At 41.9% G+C, this 25,347-nt stretch overlaps 1 protein-coding gene across 3 annotated transcripts in view; it reads right to left on the bottom strand.

Moving 5' to 3' along the window:
- Positions 1–4,873: 4,873 nt before the first annotated feature.
- The window catches only part of ANO6 (anoctamin 6), a 185,427-nt gene continuing 164,953 nt past the window's right edge, over positions 4,874–25,347 (bottom strand). For all 3 annotated transcript variants that reach the window (XM_046010920.1, XM_046010921.1, XM_046010922.1), the window contains 4 exons: positions 18,466–18,671; positions 14,317–14,519; positions 12,784–12,889; positions 4,874–7,988 (listed from right to left, as the gene is read on the bottom strand). In XM_046010920.1, the coding sequence (XP_045866876.1) occupies positions 7,782–7,988; positions 12,784–12,889; positions 14,317–14,519; positions 18,466–18,671 (722 nt within the window). In that variant the 3' untranslated portion in view covers positions 4,874–7,781. The remainder of the gene's footprint in view (positions 7,989–12,783; positions 12,890–14,316; positions 14,520–18,465; positions 18,672–25,347) is intronic.

Below are 25,347 nucleotides of genomic sequence, written 5' to 3'. Positions count from 1 at the left end.
TGGAGGTCTTTCTATTCTTGTTGATTTTGGGGGATGTCCTCTACCTCTAGGACACAAATACGTGTTCCATTCCCCAGATTAGGGAAATTCTCATCTACAATTTGCTCAACTATATCTTCTAGTCCTCTCTTTCTCTCCAGCCCTGAAGGATCCCAATAATTCTGACATTGGAACATTTCATGGAGTCATTTATTTCTCTAATTCTGTTTTCATGGTTTCTAAGCTATTTATTCCAGGCCTCCTGATCCTTCTTTTCTATCTGTCTGTCTTCTAGATCACTAAATCTATCTTCTGCCTCATTTACCCTAGCTGTTAGAGTATTTAGATTAGATTTGATCTCATTGATAGCATTTTGAAGTTTTGCCAGATCAGCTCTCACTTCTGTCTTTAGGGATTCTATGTTGCCACTAATGGTTTTCTGCAATTTAGCCATAGTCTGGATAACTGTTACCCTGACCTCTATTTCCAACAACTTCCTTATGTCCATATCCAATAGTTCTGTGGCATAGGTCACAGTCTGTGAATTTTATCTCTGTTAGAGTTTCCTCCTCCTAGTCATTCTGGTGAGAGATGGTTGAGGGGATGTATAGTTGAAAATATCAGCCGCAATCCAGGCAAGGTGCACTATTTCCACTGGTGATCGTCTGCCCCTGTAGAGATTCAGAAGTGTGTAATCTTCCATCTTGGCTGATTTCGTGGTTGTTCAGAGTGGTCTGGTAGATATCTAGCTCAATTCAGGGGACCAGTTGAAATAGGGTCTTCTACTCCTCTGCCATCTCGACCCCTCCTTTCATTCTTTTTTAATGATAACCTTGCCAGGTAGACTATTCTTGGTTGTAATTTTTTTCCTTTCAGCACTTTGAATATGTCATGCCACAGTCACACCCGCCCCCCCAGCCTGCAAAGTTTCTGTTGAAAAATTAACTGATAGCTTTATGAGGTTTCTTTTGTACATAGCTTTATGAGGTTTCTCCTCCTTCTCTCTTGCCATTTTTTAAAATTCTATCTTTGTTTTTTAATCCTTGAGATTTTAATTTTTATAGATTGTAGTGTGGACTTCCTTGGGTTCATCTTGTTTGGAGTTTGCTGTATTTCCTAAATGAAGATGTCTGTTTTCTTCCCCAGTTTAAGGATGTTTTCAGCTGTTATTTCTTCAAATAAATCTTCTCCCTCTTTCTCTCTCTTTTCCTTCTAAGACCCCTATCATGCAAATGTTTGTTCACTTCATGTTGTCCAAGAGATACCGTAGCCTATTCTTAAAACTTTTTTCTTAAAACCAATTCTTTTTCTTCATGCTGTTAGGTTTGGACTCTTTTCACTATCTTAACCTCCAGATTGCTAATCTGTTCTTCTGCGTCCACTAATCTACTGTTAATTCTCTGTGTGTGTGTGTGTGTGTGTGTGTGTGTGTTTTTAGTTTCAGTTATTGTATTCTTCAATATTTATATTTTCTTCAAATATTTATATTTTCTCTTGTTGAAGTCCTCACTGAGTTCATCCACTCTTCTCACTAGTCCAGTGAGCATCTTTATGACCATTATTTTGAACTCTTTATCAGACACGTTGCTTATATCCATTTTATTTAGCTTTTGTCTTGTTCTTTCATTTGGAGCATATTTCCTATCTCCCTATTTTCTGTGACTTTCTTTATTTCTATAAATTAGACAGAATAGCTATTTCTCCTAAACTAAAAGGAATGATCTTGTACATGGTTTCCCTGTGTAGACTGTATGCCTGGTGACTTTGGTGGGTTGGCTGGCTGAGGCTGTGACTGTTGTGGCCTGGGGATGGGCATTCCACCATTCCATCCTGGTGGAATGGCCGGAGATGGGCATGAGCCAAGGCAATCCTAGAGCTCTCAGCACAGTGCAACCTGGCCAGACAGCTGAAGTGGGTGCACACTGGAGGGTCCAAGGACTCTCTGTGAAAAGGGCACCCTGGCAAGAAAGTTGAAGATGAATTAGGTCCGAGCTGGGGTGTCCTGGGGCTCTCTGCACAGAGGACGCCCCAGCAGAATAGGTGAAGCTGAAGTTGGTATAAGCCAGGGTGTTCTGGGATGCTGCATGTAGAGGGTGCCATAGCTGGGCAGCTAGAGCCAGGGTGGGTGTAGGCCAGGCTGTTCTGGGGTGCAGGGGCTCTCTGGCATTGTGGTTAAAGCATGGTTGTGGAATCCCCAGGGCTCTCCACACAAAGGAAGCTCTGGTAAATTGTCTGGAGCCAAAGTGAGAGCTGGGATGTCTGGCAAGTCATCTAGAGCCAAAGTGGTATGAACTGGGAGTGTTATTGCACCTGTATCACTTTGGCAAGTTGGCTGGAGCTACAGTGAGTGCTGAGCAGGGGTGTCCTGTTGTGCTTCAAGCAGGGGAACACTTTGGTGGGACAGCTGGGGCTAGTGTGGGCTTGGGGCTCACTTGGTGGTAGGCTTGCTAGTGTACCCAGACCCTGCTCCTGTCCACATTGCCAGGTGGAGGAGAAGGAAGGTTATCCAACCCCTCCAACCTGGAGAGAGTTTCAGCAGCTCCTCTGCCATTCAGCAGAATTCTAGGGCAGGATCCTTAATATTATAGTTGCTTCAAGCCATGGGTTTGTTTGCATTTGTTTTGTTTGTTTGTTTTTTGGGGGTTTTTGGTCTTTTTTTTTTTTTTTTTCCCTGTTCCCAGGGGCATTTGAGGCTGGTCTTGGCTAGGGGTCCAGGCCTTGCTAAGGCTGGCTTTGACACCCTGACCCTGCTTTTGTCTGTGCTATCAAAGTAAAGGGTAAATGCAAAGTATGGGGCTCACCAGCCCTTCTGACCTGGAGTGAGTTCCAGTACCTTGCCTCCCATTTGACAGGGTTCTAGGACTGATTCCTATATATTCTAGTTGACTTTGTAAACAGTGGCCTTTTTCCTGTGTTCAAGGGCAAATGAATTTGCTTGTGATCCCTCTGAATTTTCGCTCCTCTCACTGCAGTTTGCAATGGAGGTGGGGGTTCCCTTTGTTACCTTGTCTGTGTCTCCTGCTATTTATTCCTTCTGTGGTCTTTCATTGTGCATAAGTGGTTTGGTCAGTCCTCAGTTCTTCAGGAGGAATTACTCTAAAATAGGTATTAGTTTGGTGTGTCTGTGGAAAAGGGGAGTTCAGGGTCTTCCTTCATTGCTATCTTAGAGCAGAAGATGAAGTCCAATCAACATATATTTTGTATATTTTATACTCTATTCTTACAAACAAAGTAAGCTAGAGAAAAGAAAATGTTAAAATCCTAAGGAAGTGAAAATACCTTTATAGTACTGTATGTATTTATTAAAATTTTATTATTAAAAAAAATCTAGGGGTGCCTGGGTGGCTCAGTGGGTTAAGGCCTCTGCCTTCAGCCCAGGTCATGATCTCAGGGTCCTGGGATCGAGCCCTGCATCAGGCTCTCTGCTCAGTGGGGAGCCTGCTTCCCCCTTTCCCTCTGCCTGACTCTCTACCTACTTGTGATCTTTCTCTGTCGAATAAATAAATAAAATCTTTTTTAAAAAATCTGTGGAGAGGCACATGGGTGGCTCAGTTGGTTTAGTGACGGACTCTTGATTTCAGGTCTGGTCATCATCTCAGGTTCCTGAGGTGGAGCCCTGCATCAGGCTCTCTGCTCAGCGTGGAGTCTTCTTGTCTTCCCGCTACTCCCCCCCCCGCTGTGTGTGCTCTAATAAAATCTTATTTTTTTAATTATTTATTTATTTATTTTAAGATTTTATTTATTTATTTATTTGACAGATAGAGATCACAAGTAGGGAGAGAGGCAGGCAGAGAGAGAGAGAGGAGGAAGCAGGCTCTCTGCTTGGCAGGGAGCCCGATGCGAGGCTCGATCCCAGGACCCTGGAATCATGACCTGAGCGAAAGGCAGAGGCTTTAACCCACTGAGCCACCCAGGCGCCCCTAATAAAATCTTAAAAAAAGAAATCTGCATATAAGTGGACCCATGATGTTCAGACAGGTGTTATTGTAGGGTCAGCTGTATTTATGATCTCATCATTCCCTGCAAATGGGAGACGGTACTTAGCTTAAGAAATGAAATTCTGGTCAGTCCTTTGCTAGACTTAAAAGGCTTGAGAATAAAAATAACGGTAGTACTGGCCCCAAGGATATCATGTAAGGATCAGAAAAGGCTTCTTGTTGTTGGTCCGGTTATGGATTATATTTGATTTAGAGTTTTCTTGGAAGCCTAATGAGATTTAAGTTGGCAAAAGCCAAAACCAAATGAAACCAAACCAAAAACCAGAAAACAAACACCTCCCCCCAATAAAACAGAAAAAGTTAAAATCTGGATATGTTGTCTAGGATAAAAAGGGTTTATTTCTATAATGATATTTTCCCTTCTTTTCTTCTCCATAATTTCCCCTTTCTGTACCCAGTGCCACAGCAGGTTCAAACAGAGACTTTCTGGGATTATTAGAGACTTGCCCTCTCTGGTGGCATGCCCCCTGCAACCATGTTTAGCGTGCAGAAGCCAACTTTATGCAGTTGTAGAAAGTGCCTCTTCCTCCTCGCTGATGCAGCCTGGCTCTGGCGCACTACAGTGTGGGGGGGTGGAGGGGAGCTGGTTCCCAGCTCCCACCTGCTCTCCGGGCTTGGTGCCCTTGGCAGGGCTTGCTCAATCCCAGCAACTGGTTTTTTAGCAGCCCTGGCTAAAACCCCACACCCAGTTTTTCCCAGAAAAATCATGTTTCAAAGTAAGTGTAGGTGGTGAAAAATATAATTTTAGATATCATCTACATAAAAGCACACATTTGTTATCTGGGTGATACATAACTGATAAATAGTGGATATATATGTGTGTGTATATATATTACATATATATATATAAATGTTTACTTTCCTTAAAAACATGAAGACAAATATAGAGACCAGTGTTGTTTTGAAAAATGAATTTATTAAAATGCTCATAATTATAAAATATTAAAATGCACAGAAATTCACAAAACATTACAAACTTTACATCTCATACCACAGTGTATGAAAGCATCATGAATATTTCCGTTCTACTTTAGTTAAGCTGCTCATACATTTTAACTTTTCAAACATCTTATGCACAATGCGAAAATGGTACAAGAAGTGTTTCAATAACAGAGCATGTTCTGCCCCCACATTGTGAACTAATGTTTCCTGAAATTCAAGATGCATGCATGGGTAATTAGAAGGGAAGGCATTTCGTGACAGTTTACAAGATGGCCTTGTTGAGTTTTCAAACAAAAATGGTAGCGTTCCCTATCTATTGACACATCCGAAATATCTGAGGGATATTTAAGGAAAAATCCCCTGAGTATTTTGGTCTAATGCTTCAATCTGTTATAATTCACAGGCATTACAAAAGGATACAAAACTCAAAGTTCTCTAGTGGTTAACACCGGGCAGGTGGAGGGCCAGATTTTCCTTTCATGGGGGCACAATCACACCCACCCTTTTTCCTGGGGTGCTGCTTCCGCTCACATTTACAGATCCAGCCCATGCCTGCCTGCAGACGCAGCCCCACATTTTTCTTCGCAGCGGACAAGTCTGCGCTGGAGTGACATTAACACTGTCGCCGTCCCAGGTGACCCTGGCTCCCCGCACGTCGCTGTTTGGGGAATACTGGCAGTGTCCTACATCCGATTTTCTGCCTTTAAAAATATTGAGCTTTCCCCCGCTCCTGTCCACAAAAGCACATTTTAACCTATGAACGACTGATGAAAGATGACTTATGAAGACGTAAATGCACAACTCTTTTAAAGTTTTATCGTATGTACAAGGAGATAAGGCAAGAACATTTCCTTTTCCGTGCTCCCCTAAATGGTGAGTACTCGCCAGATCCAACACGAGGAGATAGTCCTCGGCTTCGGAGAAGAGCAGAGGTAAGAGCAGAGGAAGCGGCCCCACGCCGGGGAGCGGTGTCCCAGGTGAGCAGGGGAGGGACCAGACGCACCCGGTCTGGGCTGTGAGGAAGAAGCCGCTGTGAAGAAACGCCTTTCTTACTCCCTTTGCCGTCAGAGCTCCCGTGGCTTGCTGGGAACGCTCTGTTCCCATTGTTCATGTGACCAAGAAAGTTAGTAAAATGTTGTCCCTGATCCACTGGGCCAATTCAGAAGTCCAGAGCCCTGCTCCGATGGATCCTCCATACATACTATTTTTGTTTTTCAAAGCTTCATGGCATGCATTTAGAAGGGTGACCTTGAGTCAAGCTGCTCTTACCACAAGCCTTGGAATCTGCTCAGGACACGGCTTTCCTTTCCGTCTGCCGCTGGGATGCTGAGTGGCTTGGCCCCTGGGCGTTTAGCAGCACCGCAGTGGGTGGCGGCCCACCTTGCAGGAACCCAGTGCCAGACACCCTCTCCCCCACCCGGCACTGTCCTGGTCCTGTCCTGGGAGAGCTTTGCACTTGAAAGGCAGTCAAGCACAGTAAAGGCTGCTGAGCAGACAAACTGAAGGCAAGATGTGCGCAGTGCGGGCGTTCAGCAGGAAGTTACCTCCCACCGATGGCAGGGGTTGTGACCAGACTGTGGCTTTAGGGAGGCTCACATCCAAACCAGAGTCTCTTTTCTGGATTGGGAGTGATCTGGGTCTGCCCCTGTCTCTCTCCTCTCCCCCCACCCCTGCCCCCGCCTCCCCCACCCTGGTGCATGCAAGTTACAAACAAGTTCCTGGGCTGGGACAAGGGAATGGAGGTTGTAGGGAAGCACCTTGACCATGGCAGATGCTTTGGTATGTTGATCACTTGGATAGGCAGGACTCCTGCTGGAAAGGCACCCCCCCACGGGGACTCACAGTGAGGGCACCTGCTGGTCTCTTGAGCTGCGCAGCACCGTCCTGTGGGGCGAGCTGGGCAGTGAGCTGATCTGATGACTATAGGGCAACTCCTGGGAAAGGGATGGGCTTATCTTTCCAGACGCTTACGTTGATAAAAATGTAATTTTAATCCCTTGATTTCATTTTTTTTTTTTTTCAAGAAACTACCTATCTTTAGAAGAGGTAAATTAATTATCCTGATCAATAGGAGTTCCAATTCTATTTGAATCTGTAACTTTCCCTACTTTTGTCATCTTACTCCCTTGAGATTTGCAAAGCAATCAACACTGATTAGGCACAGAGGATTCCAGGAGTGCTCCTGGAAGATAAAAGGTGTCACTGTAGATTAGTCCAAATACACTTCAGAACCCTGCTATCTTTCTTGCAATCCATTAAGAGTATTTCTTTGAGATGGAAAGATAGGCCAGAATGAAGATGGAAACTATTTCCTCTTATTAAGTGCGGTTTCATTTCTGTAGGGATGTGCTAATACATCTAAATATTGTGAATTCTTGGGTCTATTTGCCGCTGAATACAGCATTCAAACTGAATTCTGAGTTAGCTATTTTTAATCACACAAAAGCTAGTATGTCTAGTCTTTAACGAAAGTATTGTAAGAAAAGAACTCTGGGACCAATCTGGCAAAGTGAAGAAATGAAACACTGCCTAAAAGGGGAGCATGTGCTTGAGAACAGAAAGGAATGAAAATAATCAAACGGAAGGACAAAAATCCATTCAGCTTTGGAAGGGGTGGTTTTTAAGCACACTGCAAGACACTTTCTGTGTTACAGAAATTCCAATTTATCAAAAAAGGGTAACATTTCTGGTTTTCCCAGGTCCTGCATGGCAGGCTGAAACTGAAAAATAATCTCTATGAAAATGGCAATAGCGAAGATGCCTATTTGCTAAAGTGTTTTAACTTAAACATTCTCATTAGTGATTCATAATATATTTTGACAGAGTTAAATTCTGTAAAGTGCTTCTCAGAACATAAAACTCTTATTCTAATTTTGGTCGTAAATTGTTCTCTACCACTGCCCCCATCCTCTCAGCTATGACCCCCATATTTTTTGTCATATCTTTGAGGTGATTCTCCCGAAGAAGCTTTTGGGTTAAGTATTTTTCTCTCTTGATCTTGCTCTTTGTGCTTTTGGATACATCTGGGATGGCATAGGATACAAAGAATTTCACAGAGTAGATGAGATGCTGTGGGAGAGAAGAAGAAAAATGTCAATCACAAGGAAATGGTGGGGAACACAGAGCTCTTTTCGGTTTTTTGTTTTGTTTTTTGTTGGCTTTTTGCTAGTCATCCTAGCAATAGATCTGGATAAGGTGGTGGGCATTCTCCGTATACAACCAGTCTCTCCTAGACCATGTGGGTCTGCCAAAGAGCTACATTTTGTTGCTTTGACAATTTCAAGAACACTAACACTCACCCTGACAATGCTGCAGTATTTTTGTGTGTGTTCCTTTCCTATCTCATTTCCAGGCCTCTTCCCCCGAAGATTAGCACTAAATCCTATCTGTGTGAGTCTATCTGTGTCATTTTATTTTTGAGAACCTGTTTAACAAAATATGTATATAGCCCCAAATAATATATTGTTTAGTCTCCCTTGATTTGGGCTTTATAAAAAGTAGGATACTGTATATGGTCTTTTGAAAATTACTTTAAAAGATCTATTTACTAGAGAAAGAGTACACATGAGCAGGAGGGGGTAGAGGGAAAGGGAGAGAGAATCTCAAGCAGACTCCTCACTGAGCATGGAGCCCAACATGGGGCTCAATCCCATGTCCTCAAGATCACGACCTGAGCTTAAACCAAGAGATGGATACTGAACTGTGCCACCCACGTGCCCCTAAAATTGACATTTTCATTCAAAACTAGTTTCTAATCCATCCATGTTATTGTGCATAACTGTAGTTTGTTCATAATTCTGTGTAAGAGTCTCCTGTCGCTTCCCCCATCAAAATGTACTGGGCTTGTTTCTAGTGTTTCTATTAGAAACAGTGATGTTAAGAATGTTTTTGCATTTGGATTCTGGAGGACATCTGTGAGAGTTTCTCAAGGGGATGACCCAGAAGTGGAACTGCCAAGACTGTTAGATGGTACCAAAGTATTTTCCAAAGTAGTTAATCCGGCTTCCACCTCCACCGGCAGCGTGTGATGGTTTCAGTGGCTCTGCATTCTTCCCAGCACTTGTGGTCATCGTTTTTTTTCTCACCAACATAGTGATTATAAAATGTACTTTCATTTTAGTCTTAACGTTTCTGATGACTAACGATGTCGAACAAATTTTTATTTGTTCGTTATGTAAAGGTCTCTGACTTACCAAGGAAATACATAATATACAATGATCATCATTAAAATTCAATAAATTGTACACGGTGTTCACGTGATAAGAGTGTGGAGAAAGCAGTAAAGCAGATTAGGAGTTTATGTGTTACGTGGGAGACCAATTTCAGATGGATTTTGTGCAGATCAGACTGGGTATGCCTCACTTTGCCAAGGCTTTGAGGAGGCGAGGGAACTAGCCATGCAGACATCAGGAGGAAAGGCATGCGAGGCAGAGGGAACAGTCAGTACAGAGTCTGTGGTGGAAGCCTGCTGGCTGTGCATCAGGAACAGCAGGGGTGGAGGCATGTGAGGGACAAGAGAGAGCGGTCACAGAGCATGGCTCGAGTGTGTCAGGCCTTGCACGGCACTGTAAGGACTGGCTTTTACTCTGAGTGAGATGTGAAGGCAGCAGAGAGCCTATTTAGGAGCCCATAGTCTTATTCAGGCGAGAAATGATGGTGGCTCCAACCCGGTTATAGAAGCAGAGCTGGCAATGGTCAGATCTGCAATGTACTGTCCAAGGAAAGCCAGCAGCATTGCATGCGGAGTAAGTGGGGGACTCTTAAGAATTTTGCCCTTAACAACCAGTGAGGCAGCTACAACTGCCATGACTGAGAGGGGACAGACCCACTGTGGGTGGAACATTTAGGGCAGCATGGAGAGGAGAACATTCCAAGTGGATTGAAGAAAATATGGGCATTTGGGGCGGTAGATGTATCTGTTAGCTATCCCAGCAGAAAGATCAAGTAGACATTGGATTCGTGGGTTGAGTTCAGGAGATACATATATCGTTGAGTCACTGGCATATACATGGCATTTAAAGCCAACGGACTGCATGAGATCACCAAGGCTGCGAAGAGAGAAAGAGAAGGAAGGGACTAAAGAAATTATGAAGGGACGGCCTAGTGAGATAAAAGGAAAAGGGAAAAAAAAATTTTCCTGGGAGCCAACTGAGGAGGAACTTCAAGGAGAGAGTGATCAGCTGTGTCAAAGGCTTCTGATTAGTAAGGTAATGGGAGAGTGGAGAATATTTGAGATGAGAGTGTGTCTGAATGATGGAAATTATAGAGTAAAGGGGCAAAAGCTGATGATGTAGGAAGGAGAGGTTCTTTTTTTCCCCCTATCTATATTTATACATGTGGACTTTCTGTATCATGCTACCCTTGCATTTCTGGGGTAAACCAATGTGGCCTGATGTCGTCTTTAAAAAATATATTGCTAGATTCAATCGGCACATTTTAAAAAGATCCTTGCATCAATGCAACAAAGACTGCATTATAATTTTCTTCTTTCTACTCCTGATTTAAGGATCTAAAAGGAGTTGGAGAGCAACTAAAATGATCTGAATGGGCTAAAATGGGCTGGCATTTTCTTTATGGAAAGATTTTTCAATTACTCAAAATTTTGTTACAATTCTAGGTTTGTAGTTCCTTTCTTTAGCGTTTTAGAAGATATTTGACTACTCGCTTCTGGCTTCCATGCTGCTGTTAAAGTCTACTCTCATTTCAATTTTGTCAGTCCTCTGTCCTTTTTCTCTGGTTGCTTTAAAGATCTTATCTTCAACAAGCTACACTTTTGTTACAATCTCGGTAAGCCTGGATTTCTTTATTCTGCCTGATTTGCTGAGCTTTATGCTCTGTGAACAGATCCCTTTCATTTCTTTGGGAAGAATTTTAGCCATTAACTCTTTAAATATTGTCTCTCCTCTAGTATTTTTTTTTCTTCTGTGGATTTTTTAAAAACTGCTTAATCTCTTTTTTCTATTTTGCATTTTCTTCTCTCCCTGTGATGTACTGGGAGTAATTTTTTTCAGACCTATCTCCCAATTTATTCATTCTTGCTTCAGACTTCTGTTTAATCCATATGCTTTTGCATTTCGACAACTATATATTTTTCAAAATTACCTTGTAATTTTTTAGTTTCTTATTGTTTGCTCATTTGTCAGTTGCTCATTTTGTTTCAAACATTTTCATACACAATTTTAATTAATTTCTAAAGTGATAATGCATATTCTTGAAGTTATTGAGGGTCCAAATTATTATTTTCTTCCCTCTGAATCTCACTTGTGGTTTCTCTCACTTCCCCGTGTGATTACTGTTCATCTTTGGAAGCTCATATCTGATTATTTCAATCTGAGAGAAAAATGTGGTCTAAGCGGCAGACATCTTTTCTCCAGGGAATATATGCATTTCCTCCTGCTCTGAGACAAATTTAGCTCTTTGGGGGGTCCCTGGCTGAATCCAAGAGTCTCAACTTTAGCTGGTCCACCTTGGGGCTGACCGGCTGCTTGGCGCCCTTGAGACTCTCGAGGGAGGAGCTGATGACCCCCTCGTCCTCAGAGGCCCCTGCGCCTCAGGGGGTGCTTCCTGCTCTAGTTGAGCCGTCACCTTTCTGCCCCCTTCGTAGATTCTCCTCCCTTCCTCTGAGCTCAAAAATGTAAGGAAATTCCACTTTAAGCTACTGTGAATGTTCTGTAGTGAAATGGCCCCTCAGTGTATCTAGTCAGCCATGATTTCAGAAGCAGAAGTCGAAACGCTTTGGCAACTACATATCTGAATATAAACTAGTGATTCTTGCTGATGTAGCAGAGACTTGGAATCCTTCGATGATGGGGAGCTAAATGACAACTTGTTTTCTCTTCTGTTAATGTTTGGTAGCTATTAAAAAAAAAAAAACAAAAAAACCCACGACTAGAAAAATGATCAAAGCCACGCAGCCTATCCGGCTTTTTTCTTGCTAACAGATCCTCATTCTGTTCAGAGCAAACCCAACATGTCCCATCTCAGCCTACTCTGTTGCTTGGAGGAGCCGTGTGCCCTGGAGGCTTCTGGCAAAGCATTTTCTCTCCTGACAAAAAGGAACAGATACAGCGAGCGTTCCTTTCCTTTCTCCTTACTGTCCAGACCCTGTACGTGCTCCATCAGGAGTTGTAGCTCTCACCCTGCAGCCACACACACGACATGCCGAGAGAGCACAAGTGCCTAGAGTCAGAGATCCCGTCCCCACGTCAGCGAGCTGGTCTTGATTCAGGAGCCACCACCTCCTACGCTATATGAGAAAAATCAACCTCTAAGTGTTACCCTAACTGGGACCACACCCATCGAGCAACTTCTGAGCCTTCACAGTTTGGTAGTGGTTATTCCCTCTGTGTCAGAAGTAAAGTTGCTTAGTTCAATTTCAAATTTATTGCTGCCTCAGTCATTTTAAGAGCTGGTTAATTTTAGGGATATAAAAAGACTTTTCTAAGAGGCAGATTATGAAAATGTAATAAAAATACTTAATAGTAATACAAATAAAACTATGACAAGAATAAAGTTCCTCAGGGGCAGAGATCACATCTTAGTCGTCTTCAGTAAGCCCCTTCCTGGTCTAGAATGCAGCCTAGCGCCCCCAATTTTTAAAACAGGCATTCAATACTGCAGTGAGAGGCACTGAATCCCCCTAGCACACAAAATGCGTTCACCTTTTCAAGCAGATAACCGATTTCATTTCATTAATGAGAGCATTATGGGTATTTGCCTGTTAAATTTCATTAACAGATGTCCTAAAATAATTGCTAGCAAGAGAAAAGAATGTATTTTAAGTCCGAGTTGGCAATACTTAATGCTAATGAAAGCTCTGCAAATATACTGCCGTATAAGCTCTTTCAAAATATACTTCTTCTACCTCCATGACAATGATGAAAGCCAGCTTGGCTGCGATCACATGCCAGTAGTAGATGTTGTGTTTATACTGCTGTTCGTGTCCAGGTGGGTTCCGGAAATCACGATACCTGAAAAGTAAAACAGGGATATCAGGAGGTTCTTTTTGATTAAGTAGTGAAAGCAAGGGCCCCTTTCAAAAGAGCTCATAATTAATGCACTGCTTTTTAAAACTGGACATCCTATAAATTTTCTCCAAGAGTTTAATTTGGCTACAAAATCCCGAAATAATGAGTCCAGTAATACTTAACGTAAAATAGAGAGATGATGGTAATGATATACACCATATGTGTAAAAACTATTTAAAAAATTTTTTGTCAGAGTTATACTCTTTTGAGAAAGCAGGAATAAAACACTAAAACGATGTGGTGTATTTTCACAAACAGGATTATAAATTTATTTATCTCGTGGTGTCAGCTTCCCTCAGCTATGGGCTACCTCTCCCTCTAGAGAGGAATGCCCAATTGCTTGCTGTAATGTAATCAACCTAATTTCCTTTTTAGAGGTCAGGAGCTACTGCTGTTAGTCTATTGCCCTCAGGTAGCACATCTCAAATTTTCTGCCTGTAACCTTTTAGACCTGAAAGAGTTTAACTACTCTTTAGAATTACGTCAAGGGGCACCTGGGTGGCTCATTGGGTTAAAGCCTCTGCCTTAGGCTCAGGTCATGATCACAGGGTCCTGGGATCGAGCCCCTCATCGGGCTCTCTGCTCAGCAGGGAGCCTGCTTCCCCCTCTCTCTCTGCCTGTCTCTCTGCCTGTCAAATAAATGAATAAAATCTTTAACAACAACAACAAAAAATTACATCAAGTAAGAAGATTCGATATGGGATTCTGAAGAGGCTCTAAAAACATTTATTTGGGACTTATTTCTGGTTTCTTGGTTGTGCTGCTGAGAATCTGAACCAGAGAAAGGTTTGAGGAGTTGAACTAAATGAGATTTAAATATTCCTTTAGGGTTAAGACACTGAATAAAAAAAAACAAACAAAAAAACTTTAGGACCTATACTTTATCAAGTGGTGATTTACTTGTTTATTGTCCACAGCTGACCTCACCAGCCCTCACAATCAATGCAGAGAAGCCTCATGGAGCGCTTTGGAGAATGCTGCTGGGTGAGCCTGCTGTCTTCACACTTCTCCGAGTGACAGTGCTCCTCTCTGGTCACTCGGCACATCAGCTTGTGCTTGAATAACAGATGAGTCATTACAACTGAACTGACTTGTTTTTGGGAACTCCTTGAGTTTCTTCCTTTCTAAGATACAAACAAGACTCTCCTCCTGAAACAGTTTCCCTGTGATCATTTGAAACTCCCATCTTTAAATGATGCTTTATGTTCTGATTGGTAACGTCTGACCCCAGTCTGTAGTAAGTGTGGCTGAAAAGAAACCTGGGCGGGGGAAGGGGAGGGAATGTCTCCAGCGGTTTTATTTAGAATTACAGGACAATAAAAGTCCTTTAAAAGAGGAAGTGCATTTTTAAACATGTAAGCAGAACTTGCCTGCATGTGGTAGGGATAACAGCCTTAGGGTCTGGATTTCCCTTGCTTTGGTTTTTGAAGTCTGAGACATTGAAGATGGAGAGAGTACTGTTGATGTATCCTTCCATGGTGTAATGGGTGTGGTTGCCATATGGAGGGACGGAGAAGGACCAGTAATACACCAGGCGGGGGATCATGTCAGATGTGAAAGCAATGATCATGGCCTGTATGGGGAGGAAAACAAGAAGGGGGTTGTTAATTTAGAGCCTCTATAGCTATGGTTAACAAACACACCAGAATTATGTGTTCATTGGTTTATTTTTTTTTTTAAATGAAAGATTCAGAAACTTTAATCCTTTCCTAACCGTCAAATGGATATAGATAGCCAATGTCCTAAAGTCTTTGAGCAATGCTTTAAAGGACAGTTACTTCCTCTTGGTCTTCAGTTCACATAAGGGCTGTCCAGAAGTCCATCTGCAGTTGAAAAGCAAAGGCCTGCAAGTTGCCTCTTAGCTTTCTTAAGTACAGTAAGAATAATTGTAGACCAGGGTATCCTGGATTAACTCAAGCTGCTTGCATATGTTGCATATAAATTAGGTTTTCAAAAGTTAGAATATTATACAACTCAACCTTGAAACTCTACTTGATATAATTTTAATCTTTTATGATTTAGAAGGCCCTTTTGTCTAAGTAATATTAAGGTCAACATTACAAAAATAATGTACATAATTCCTTTGTAGAGTTTACAATTAATATAAAACTCATTTTGAAAACACTTGCCTCTTAATTCTATTTTTATAAATTAATCTAATAAGGGCCTTCAAATTCATACTTTTTTTCCCCTAGAGTATCTTATTTATTCACGTCCACCCACAGTCTGATTTTAAACCGTCAATATATACTTACATATGTTGCTTCATTAGAGAGCAAAAATTTTTTATTAATTTAAATATGTAGGTAGCAAGAAACTCTTGGGGTTACGCCATTCATATGGTCAAGTGTATGCCCATTTTATTGGACCTCATGTCTAAGCCTCTAAACTTCAGAAAGACTAACTGAAGAAAGTCTAGTGTGTTCCAATAAAGGAATAAATTAAGATCAGTTTTAAACCTGAGTGTGTGTCAGGCAGCCCTCTATCAGGATAGAAGGGTATTATGAATTACATGAATTTTTCTCTAAAATTCTTTAATTTGGGCTTTCAACTCCCCAATGTATAAAATTGGTCTGAAAGAGGGAGAAAGTAAGGAATATACTTTAACCCAAATTCTATGTGAGTAAACAAAGCTAAATGATTCAGTCATTTACTGAAGCAGAAAGACATGTTTTTGGCACAACATGATTTTTAATAGTGTTCATCTGAACATATGGTTTAGATGCAGTGAGACCACAAGTCAACAAACAAGATCTCAGCAGAGCAAGAAAAACAACAAAGGGGGCTTTCCTATCGCAAAATTACTCCCCCTAGTAGAACCAGCTTTGTCATTTCCTCTGACGTATGTGTGTGTGTTTGCCTCTGGGTGGGGTTGGGGGGCGGAATGTAGGACAAGAATATTTAATTTTTTCCAGATTTCAGTAGTTTAACGTTTCCTGTTGTTTAACTATAGCTTTTTACAGCATCACCTGCAGGTGCTCCAAGAAGCTACAAAAATTCCAACAAAGAGAATTCTCTCTCTTGTCTTCTGACAAGACCCTTGTTCCTCCTGAACTGAGCTGCTTTGAGACACACTGCAGAAGTGCAAGTAAATGCGGTGTGCTGCTTTTCCATTTCTGTCAAAATAAATTAAAATCGGTCTTCAATGGCAGATCCTGGGGCCCGATACAACCTGTCAATTCAGCCTGTTATTGCACGAGCAGCTGGAAGATGAATGATTTCATCCCGAACCCTTACTTGATGTCCATTTTCATCCCTGGTGGCTATTCTTTCTCCTGTAGTTGAAAGTTCTCCTGTTACGGAAAGTTAGCCCTCTCTGTGCCCAGTAGATGGTAGAGGCCTACATTAGGTATGGGAGGGAATGATACACATGGGCCATTCCTACAGACACACAAACATGTATAGGACCCGCAGCCTGGAAGCCGGACCAAAACCTAATAATATGGGGAAAAGAATGGTCTGTAGTTCAATGATCTAAAAAACAGTTTTCCTAGGGTATGATAAAACGATGCTTAGGTTATGAGAAAAAACAACTACTGGATAAGAACCAGTAGCACCAATTAGTAAGCACGCAGGTGCCTGTTTACACACCCACCCCCCGCCCCACCGTAGCCTTAGAAACACAGCGAATACCCCATTTGTGCCAATGGAGTGGAGCCCTGCTGGGGATATCAGGAGAAGGTGCCTACGACAATCAAACCAGAGTGCTGGGAATGGGGAGTACAAATCATCTCAAGTTTCCGGTTAGCTGAAGGTCAAACAAAAACACTTTAAGTTTCAAACCTTGTTGCTTAAATATTCCTGAAGTGCCCAGGTCCACATTCCTACCTCGCTTCGTGCTGTACAGCATACTGAATGTGACAGACTCATTCTTTTATGATTGTAGAACTTGAAAAGCCTCACTGTCCTATTTCTGCACATCAGTCTTCATTTCGTAGCACAGGGGATGTGGAAGGTGTGGGTTACTTGGGTAAATGGAAAATGATATAACCTAGCAGTTGTCTTTTGTGTGCAATTTGCGACTTTCTTCAGAAAGCAGGGATAGCATACGATTTGGATAACTTGAGGGTCCTTGGCAGGGGGTGACAGCTGGGTTCCTGAAAATTGGCTTGATTGTGTAAAACTGTAACCACAGCTCAGTGGCACATTGTAAAATTCTTGTGCCTTTAGTTTAGATACCTGTCAAAGTCTAGGCAGTCACTGTTACTGATGATGGGTGATGAAGAGAATAACAACAGCTAACAAACACTGCGTGAGGACCAGGCTCCATGCATTAACTCCCTGAAGTCCCTAGTTACCCTTTATGGTATATAATAGTCTTAAAATATGCAGCAAGGAATTATTCAATTTACAAATGATAAACTGAAGCTCTCCAGTGTCAAGGTCTGGCCCAAGGTCATGCAGCTGGGAAGCTACAGCAGTGAGAGCTGGACTTTGGGTTTGACCTGTGTCTGCAGTGATGAGCCTCACCAGGAGCCTGACCCACAGGCACTGCTGAATTCTGTTTCTACAAGTGCTCGTGCGAAAAGGCTGTGGACCCCAGGCAAGTGTAGCTTGACCAAGAAATTAAAACTGGGATATCATCGTGTTGGGATTGTGACCTGAGAGTAAAATGGTTAGTGAAATAAGGGAGGAAATAGCCCCAGTTGTAAGGATATTTCTAGGGAAGGTGGTCATTCCCCTATTGGGCTGGAATGGAACTTATTCTCCCTGAGAGCTCCTTGTTGGCCTATGGTTTAAAAAAGGGAGAGGGAGAAGGGAGGGGTAGCTAGGGGGTTACTGATTGTTCAGATTTGCCCAAAGTCTATACATATTGTGAAGGTCTGTGTTCTGTTCCCCCAAGCTGGAACTGCTTGGCTAACAGAGCTGCTTAGCTAATGACCAGTGTGAGTGGCAAGCCAAGGCTGAGGTGGAGAAGAGAGATGGGACCCATTCTAAAGCCCCCCTCCCTGAAGAACCTCTGCCCTAGGAGACAAGGTAACACGTGAATGGAATGCAAACTGCTTATACGTACGTCATCATCAGATAGTTAATATTTTCAGTTAATAGTATGGAATATATGGTAAAATAGGGTAGAACGATAGTTCTTAATTTAGTGCCCTCCCACTACAAATGAACAGATTACTATCTCTGTTTTAAAAGCACTATTGGGAAAAAAAATAAGAGCACTATTTGATAATAGTGAGAGAGAATTGGTACTTACTCATTACTATTACCGTGTTTCTATTGAATAAAACCTTTAGCAAATGAACAATAATAGCATAATGGTCACTCTTAGCAACTGTTCCTATAAGAGGTCTTTGTAAGTCACAAATAATAATATAAACAGTTAAGAACATTAAAAAATAACACTCACAGTTATAACAACTGTTTTTATATGGAAGTTAGTATTGGCATCTCCCTCCCATTCAAAAAAAAATATACATATATATAGCAAACATTTGATTCTTTAGGTAGCAACACTAATGCATTTTTGGATTTCTCGAGCTCTTTACCCTGGGAAGCCTAGGTGTACTCACATTGGTCACCACAGCCATTATTGCTATTCCTTGCATGATGGGCTGCCACGCTCCGATGTCTTGGGCTTTTTCTGGAACCATGCGTCTATACTGGGTAGTCATTTTCCATGCGTCCACTCTTATTTCCAAAATATTGTTCACCAGAGCCAACAGGGGGGCCAGTGGAAAAGAGGCCACAAATAAGGTGACGAACCCAAACTGAATAACTGTCAATGGAATGGACACGTATCATGGAGCGGTGGGTGGATGGGAGGACAACACACTCTCCTTTACTCTTATAAAGACAAAGGCAATCAACAAACTGAATCCCAAAGAGAAAAGACATCCATGGTAGTAACAATGTTCAACAGGGAAAGAACCCGAACCAAAGACAAAGGTGAAGTGTCTGGAAAGAAGATTGGTTAGAGCTGGTTTCTTCTTTCATTCGTATACACTGAGTAGGAATAATATATTTAAAATCTTTAATCAATTAAAGTTATTCCCTGGCAGTAAAGTTAGGACACTCCAAGTATATTATCCATTCTCTGTAGAAATAGAATGTTGGAAGAGGATTTGTGATTTAGGGTTAAAAAAAAAAGCAGGAATATTGTGGAAGCATCTAACAAGTTAAAAAGAAATAAGAAATGGACTTTCGGGACGACTATGTTTAGAGAATGTTAGAGGAAATATGCTACAAACAGGCAAATGAGCGAGCTCCCCCAAGTCTGCAAATGTAATGCAGTGCATTCAGAGAATCTGTAGTATTGTTACAAATCGCAGACATGTATGTGTTGAAAGTGGCCTAATAAGGCAAAATATACTTCTTTGGGAATTTTTCTCTTGACATTGTTACAGTCTATGTGGTCACAGTAAATAAAAAGTCAAGTGATGGTTTAGAAGTTCTTTTCTTCCTTGTCTGTAATTTATATGGCATCGCTATAGACGGACATCAGAGATTTGGGGCAAACTGTACCATGGGAGGGGGGGCGGTGTGTGGTAAAGTTTAGGAATGAGATGGCCAGGATCTAAAAGAAACTTCAAGTAAACTGGTACAGATATGGAATTAAGTGAGTAAGTTAAGTCACATTAAGTGTGAGTAAAGGGAAGATTTACAGCCTCTTTACAGCTACAGCTCAGAAAAGGGGCAGGGACCAATCTGGCCAAAAAGGGCAAGACTATGGAGGGGTATGTGGCTAGAAGGAACTGGCATGTGCTTCTGGTCTGAGAGGCCAGGGTGTGTTGCAGAAGAAGAAGAGAGAGGGCTGGAAAGATCTGGCAGGTCCACAGGCCAGGCAGTAGCCATCACCTTCAGGAAAGACAGGCAAGGACGAGAGCTGGTGAAGTCACAGATGTTGACATGAGTACTTGGTGCTATGCTGCTGACTGCGTCTACGGACCACCTGCCCCTCATCTGCCCAAAGGGGCCAGGCAAGAATAGAAATGCATGGAGTGGGTACAGTCAACAGGGGCCAGGCAAGAATAGAAATGCATGGAGTGGGTACAGTCAACTGTGGCATACTGGCAAGTCCGTAGGCCAATGAAAGGGACTACTCACAGTTGCCATATCGGAATGAGGGTCCAATGTTGCCAGATCTCCTCGTTATTCAAGAGAAGCCAGAAATTAGGACTATACTGGTAATTAACACAGTTAAATAGCCCAAACAGAAAAGATGCCATTTAAAATAACAATAAAAGTTCAGACTATTTAGGAATAAATTAGTGAGAAATGTTAACATTGATATGATAATGGACTTAAAAATTAAAACAAATAATGATAAATGAATGGATGGTCGGATGTTCCATACTCTTAACTGGGCTGACTCAAGTTGGGGGACTCATCGCTTTTTTTTCCAAAATAGAATTTCAAAATCTAATGCAAATTTAATTAATAATCCCCAATAGATTTTTTTTTTTTTAAGCTGAAAGGTGATGCTGAAGTTTTTCAAGAAATCTACACAATTACACAGGTAAAATAACGAAGAGGGATGCTTGAACTGACAGCATGAGAGACGTTCCGAGAAAGGCTAAGATGGGACCAGAGAGAAGCCCATGCATATTATCACATGATGGCAACTGAAACAGTTCAGAGATAGTGCATTCACAGTACGAAACAGAATAGAGGCAGATATCCATGGGATTTTACTATATTATAAAAACTGATACTTCAAACCAGTGGATTCAAGTATTAGAGCAATTAGCTACATCACTGGAAAAACTGGTATGGAGTCCTCACTTCTGACACCAACATAAATTACAAGTGGATTAATTTAAAAATAATGCACCAGAAAAATCAACACGGTATATAACCTGTTTTGATGTTCAAACGAGAAGAACTTTCTAAACTTCTGAAATCAACAACAAAAAAGACCTATGGATTCTGCAAGGCAAAAAACACACTGTAAAAACCCAAATAATCCTTGACGCGAATTTTTTCAGGACCCTATACTGCTCTCTATCACTCTGCTTTCTCTTCACTGTGCAGTCAAGCTTCTCGAAATACCCCCTCAACTATTTCTCCACCACTCCTTCCTTCCTCAGCGCCACACCTCCTGCCTCAGCCCTGGCGGCACTCTCTCTGCAGCATCGGCCTATTCCTAAGCCGGTGCGCATTTCCAGTCCTTATTTATTGGATTACTAGGCTGTTTTAGATAGACCAAATATTTTCCTCTCAGCGGAATGCTTTTCCCTCTTGACTTTTGTTTTACTTAAAGAATCTAAAAAGCCACGGTGAGGGTTGTGTATACGTGTGTAAGAGTACACACACGTGCATGTGCACACAATTTTTTTTTTAAAACGCTACCTAGCTACAGGGTGTGGCTTCTACTTTACCCCACTGTCCAGCAATGAGGCGTGGGTGTGGGCTTCGGCTCTCGCTTCTCTGTGTATTTCACATCATGCTCCTTTTATTCGGTGTTCAAATCCCTCTTAAGCAATGTTATCACGCACCCTCTCAGCTTCTATGTTGACACAACCCTCTGCTATATCTCTTCCAAGTGTTCTGCTATTCTTCTTTCTCTTTGTGGATCTCTTTCCCCATTGACCCTTCACATAACCCCTCCCCCCCGGGGCCTCATCATCAATTCTGTGCCTGGCAGGCCTGAATCACTCCCATGGCCTCACCCGCAGCTCCTCTGAGCTCCTGATGGATCCAGCTTCCTAATGAAGATGTTTACTATGGACACATCCTGCAGACCCCCTTACACACAAAATACCCAATGCCTAACCATTTTCTTGAAACCAACTTTTCTCCTTATATTCCACCTGCGTATTCTATCTCCTGGAAATTATCTCAATTCCATTACATGTAATTATTGTTATATATTATATATATATATAATATATATATATATATATATATATATATATATATATATATAATTATACTAGTCATCTCTTTAACATTTATCAAATCTGTCTCCCTGATCTCTACTCCTATGCCTACCGCCTCTACTTAGGTGTGGGGATTACCAATTGTGTGGGTTACCTGGTGTAGCCTCCCCAAATATCATTTCCCCTCTAAATACCTTCCATTCTGCAGCAGAATGAGCTAATCTTTTTCAACATAAACATTATATAATTCTCTTGCTTACAAATATTCCAAGGATAAGTTCATTAAGGATAAGTTCTAGGGATGCCTGGGTGGCTCAAGTTGGTTAAGTGTTTGCCTTTGGCTCAGGTCAAGATCCTAGGGTCCTGGGATTGAGCCTTGCATTGGGCTCCTTGCTCAGCAGGGGCCTGCTTCTCCCTCTGCCTGCCACTTCCCCTGCTTGTGTGTTCTCTCTTTGACAAATAAAATATAAAAAAAAAAAGGTTGGGGGGATAAGTTCTACTCCCCTGGCTAAGCAAGCAAGATCCATTATGACATAGCCCTTGCTTCCCTGATAGTCCTACCTATGGATCCTTTGTTCTTACCATACTTTGTTTATTTGCCACTCTTTGAACTGGCCAAGCTGTTTCATGCCCTGGTACTTTTAAATGGGTCTACCTCTCTGCATGAAATGTCTAGTCCCTTTCCCATACTTCAGATAGACAACTTGCGCCCATCCTTCAAAGTCCAGTTCAAGTATCACCTGTTCTAGGAAGTCTGATCTCATCCATCTTCTCAACAATCCACCAGGTACTCACCAGCCCTCCCTTGGCTCTGAGGGCAGGCGCCCTGTCTTACTTGGTATCGCCACCAGTTGATACGGTGTTTGGCATGGCAGGTACTCCATAAATGTTTATTGGATGAATGAATGAATGAGAAAAGAGATAGGAGACATCATCAGGTGGTGGGCATCAAGGCAGGTGGTGGGCAGAAACAGTAGAGATGAGGGAGTGGGGGAAGACAGGCCTGGGTCCTAGAAAGTGTAGGATTGCTTAGCTGCGGTGAGCACTAGAGAGCCAGGAAAGGGGTGGGTACGAGAAGATGCTGAAGTGCTGACAGTAATCATAGTAAATTAGATGGAGAAAATAAAAATTGAAGGTCATTGTTTCAATAGATCTTTTATAAAAGTAACCTGGAGATGGAGGACAAGGAGGTCAAGTTAACAAGGGTAGAAGAGGCAGGGCTAGGGAAAAACAGGGTCCACTCTGCCACTTTACTGCATTTAATTTGTGGCACCTGCCCCCGGAAGCCACCACTGAATTCTCAAGAGAGTTTCTACGCCGTGTAGTGTTAGGAGCACAGAATGGTTATCTTACGGCTTCCAGATTGTAGACTGACAGGCTTTCTCTGTATCCTGTGTCTGAATTCTCAGAAGGTAGGAACATACACCTAGGGAGGCAATTTTGGTTAACACACCAGGGTTACTTTAATCATCTCCAAGGATGGCAGACAGAAATAGATAAATAAAGTAGAAATTTCACCCAAAAATAAAACCCCGGAGACGGGCCATAAAGAACTTTATGGAGATGCCAGGGGCCACGTTAACACAAACTCGACTAACAGCTGTATGTGTGTGTTGAAATGCCAAGCTCAGATCACTTAAATATTTATGAGTACCAGGTCCAGACCGTGGTGCTCCAGCTGAGGGCTGAAAGATGCAAAGGTCTTGGTAGCCACCTTGAGGGGAATCAGTCTAGCCAGGGGGACAGGCACACACAGAGCCAGATGCCATCAAGGCAGGAAGCAAGAGCTGTTAATGCCTACAGAAAAGAGCAGCAAATCTGTGTGAAAAGTTGAGTGTTACTGCTGAGGCTTGGCAGGAATTCCTCAGGTAGAGAAGAGAAGGGTGTTTCAGGCAGAGGGGAGTTCTAGTCTTCTCCATTGGACAGAGGGGAACAGAGCTGGTGGCGGGGTATGAGGCTCCAGGGTTGTCTGGCAGAAGATGGTTCCCCTCAACAGCTAGGAGGCATAATTAAAAAGGTAGATGGTGGTGTCATTTACAGATAAGGGGAAAACCAGAAGGAAGGAACTGTGGTGATGAGACCAAAGGCACTCTATATCTATTTTGGAGAAACAGAAATAATTCAAAAGGTACTTGGCAATTCTATCCCCACAAACTAAAATAACAAAAAATAGACTTTGCTTTGGTGTTGAATACCAATCAGACGGCCTACTCTCAACAATAGATGAATTTTTCTAATTCATTTGGTATTAGTTAGATAATAGGAAAACAATTTAATAATCTAAAAAAAATTGTCTTTAACAGTTATTATTCCATCCTTTCTTGTAGGGTAGGATGAGGCTGAATTATTTTGTTGGTAATTATTTTAATGAGATTATGAAACTCAAAGTCATGCCATTTCTCCCCAAGCACAACCTTTTCTTATAACTTCTTGCAACACTATCTATTTGACTAGTCAACCACAGAAAACTTTTTCCAAGCAATGTTTTTGGTGCTAAAATTACAAATGATATTCTGTCCCAGAATGTTGTTGTTATTAATGTTGATAATAGCTCCAATAAGAAATATTACAGTTATGACTCAGTTTGGAATCAGAGGTAATTGTCTTATAGTCTTTTTGAAAATGAACAGAGTAAGTAAATAAATACAGCTTCTACATTATGTACTGAAGCTATACCCTTAACTGAACCTGGTCACGAAACATAACAAAAGCAAAAATGAAATTCAAATCAAACTCCAGGCTGCAAAGTACTGTTGACTGAAGAAGCTGTAAGACAAACCTTTCACTCACTGAAGGAAGCAGAGGTGTTCCATGTATAATGTATATTTTTAAAAGCAATTATATAGAGAATGTGATTTAATAAAACCATCCTCTATCTGCAGACTTGTAAACAGGAACCACAAAGGGGTATCTTTGCAAACACACAAATCCCTGTTTAAAAGCAAGGCCCTGCCTGGGGCGCCTGGGTGGCTCAGTGGGTTAAAGTCTCTGCCTTCGGCTCAGGTCATGAACCCAGGGTCCTGGGATCGAGCCCCGCATCGGGCTCTCTGCTCAGCAGGGAGCCTGCTTCCTCCTCTCTCTCTGCCTGCTTCTCTGCCTCGTTGTGATTTCTCTCTGTCAAATAAATAAAATATTTAAAAAAAAAAAAAAAAAAGCAAGGCCCGTCAACCAAAATGTTGTGCTCGTTTTCTATTCTCTTAAGCTTAAAAAAATTGTAATTCAGGGCAGTGGTTAGCTGAAAGTGCAAAGATACAAAACATGTAAATAGTAAGCCATCCAACGGATAAAAGTGTGTCATGCATAATAGAAAAGACAGTGCTTTCTTTGGAAATGTTTTGAGATGTGTCCATTTAAAGGCACCCAAGAGCTCAGAATCGAGTCCAGCGGAAGAGAAACAGAGCCTAGGCAAGTACGGCACAAATGGACAACGGCATTCAAGAAAGAAGGGGCCTGTCCTCAGTCTTAATTCCAAACCAGCACAATGTTAGTTCTAAATTTTAGCCAGTGATCAGCCATGAGGTCACTTAAGGAACCACACAGAAAGGATGGGCCAGGAGAAATAGGTACACTGTC

The sequence above is a fragment of the Meles meles genome, chromosome 7, assembly GCF_922984935.1.
Source record: "Meles meles chromosome 7, mMelMel3.1 paternal haplotype, whole genome shotgun sequence".
NCBI lineage: Eukaryota > Metazoa > Chordata > Mammalia > Carnivora > Mustelidae > Meles > Meles meles.
The sequence above is the reverse complement of the archived record's forward strand: the minus strand, read 5'-3'. Positions and strand labels throughout refer to the sequence as shown.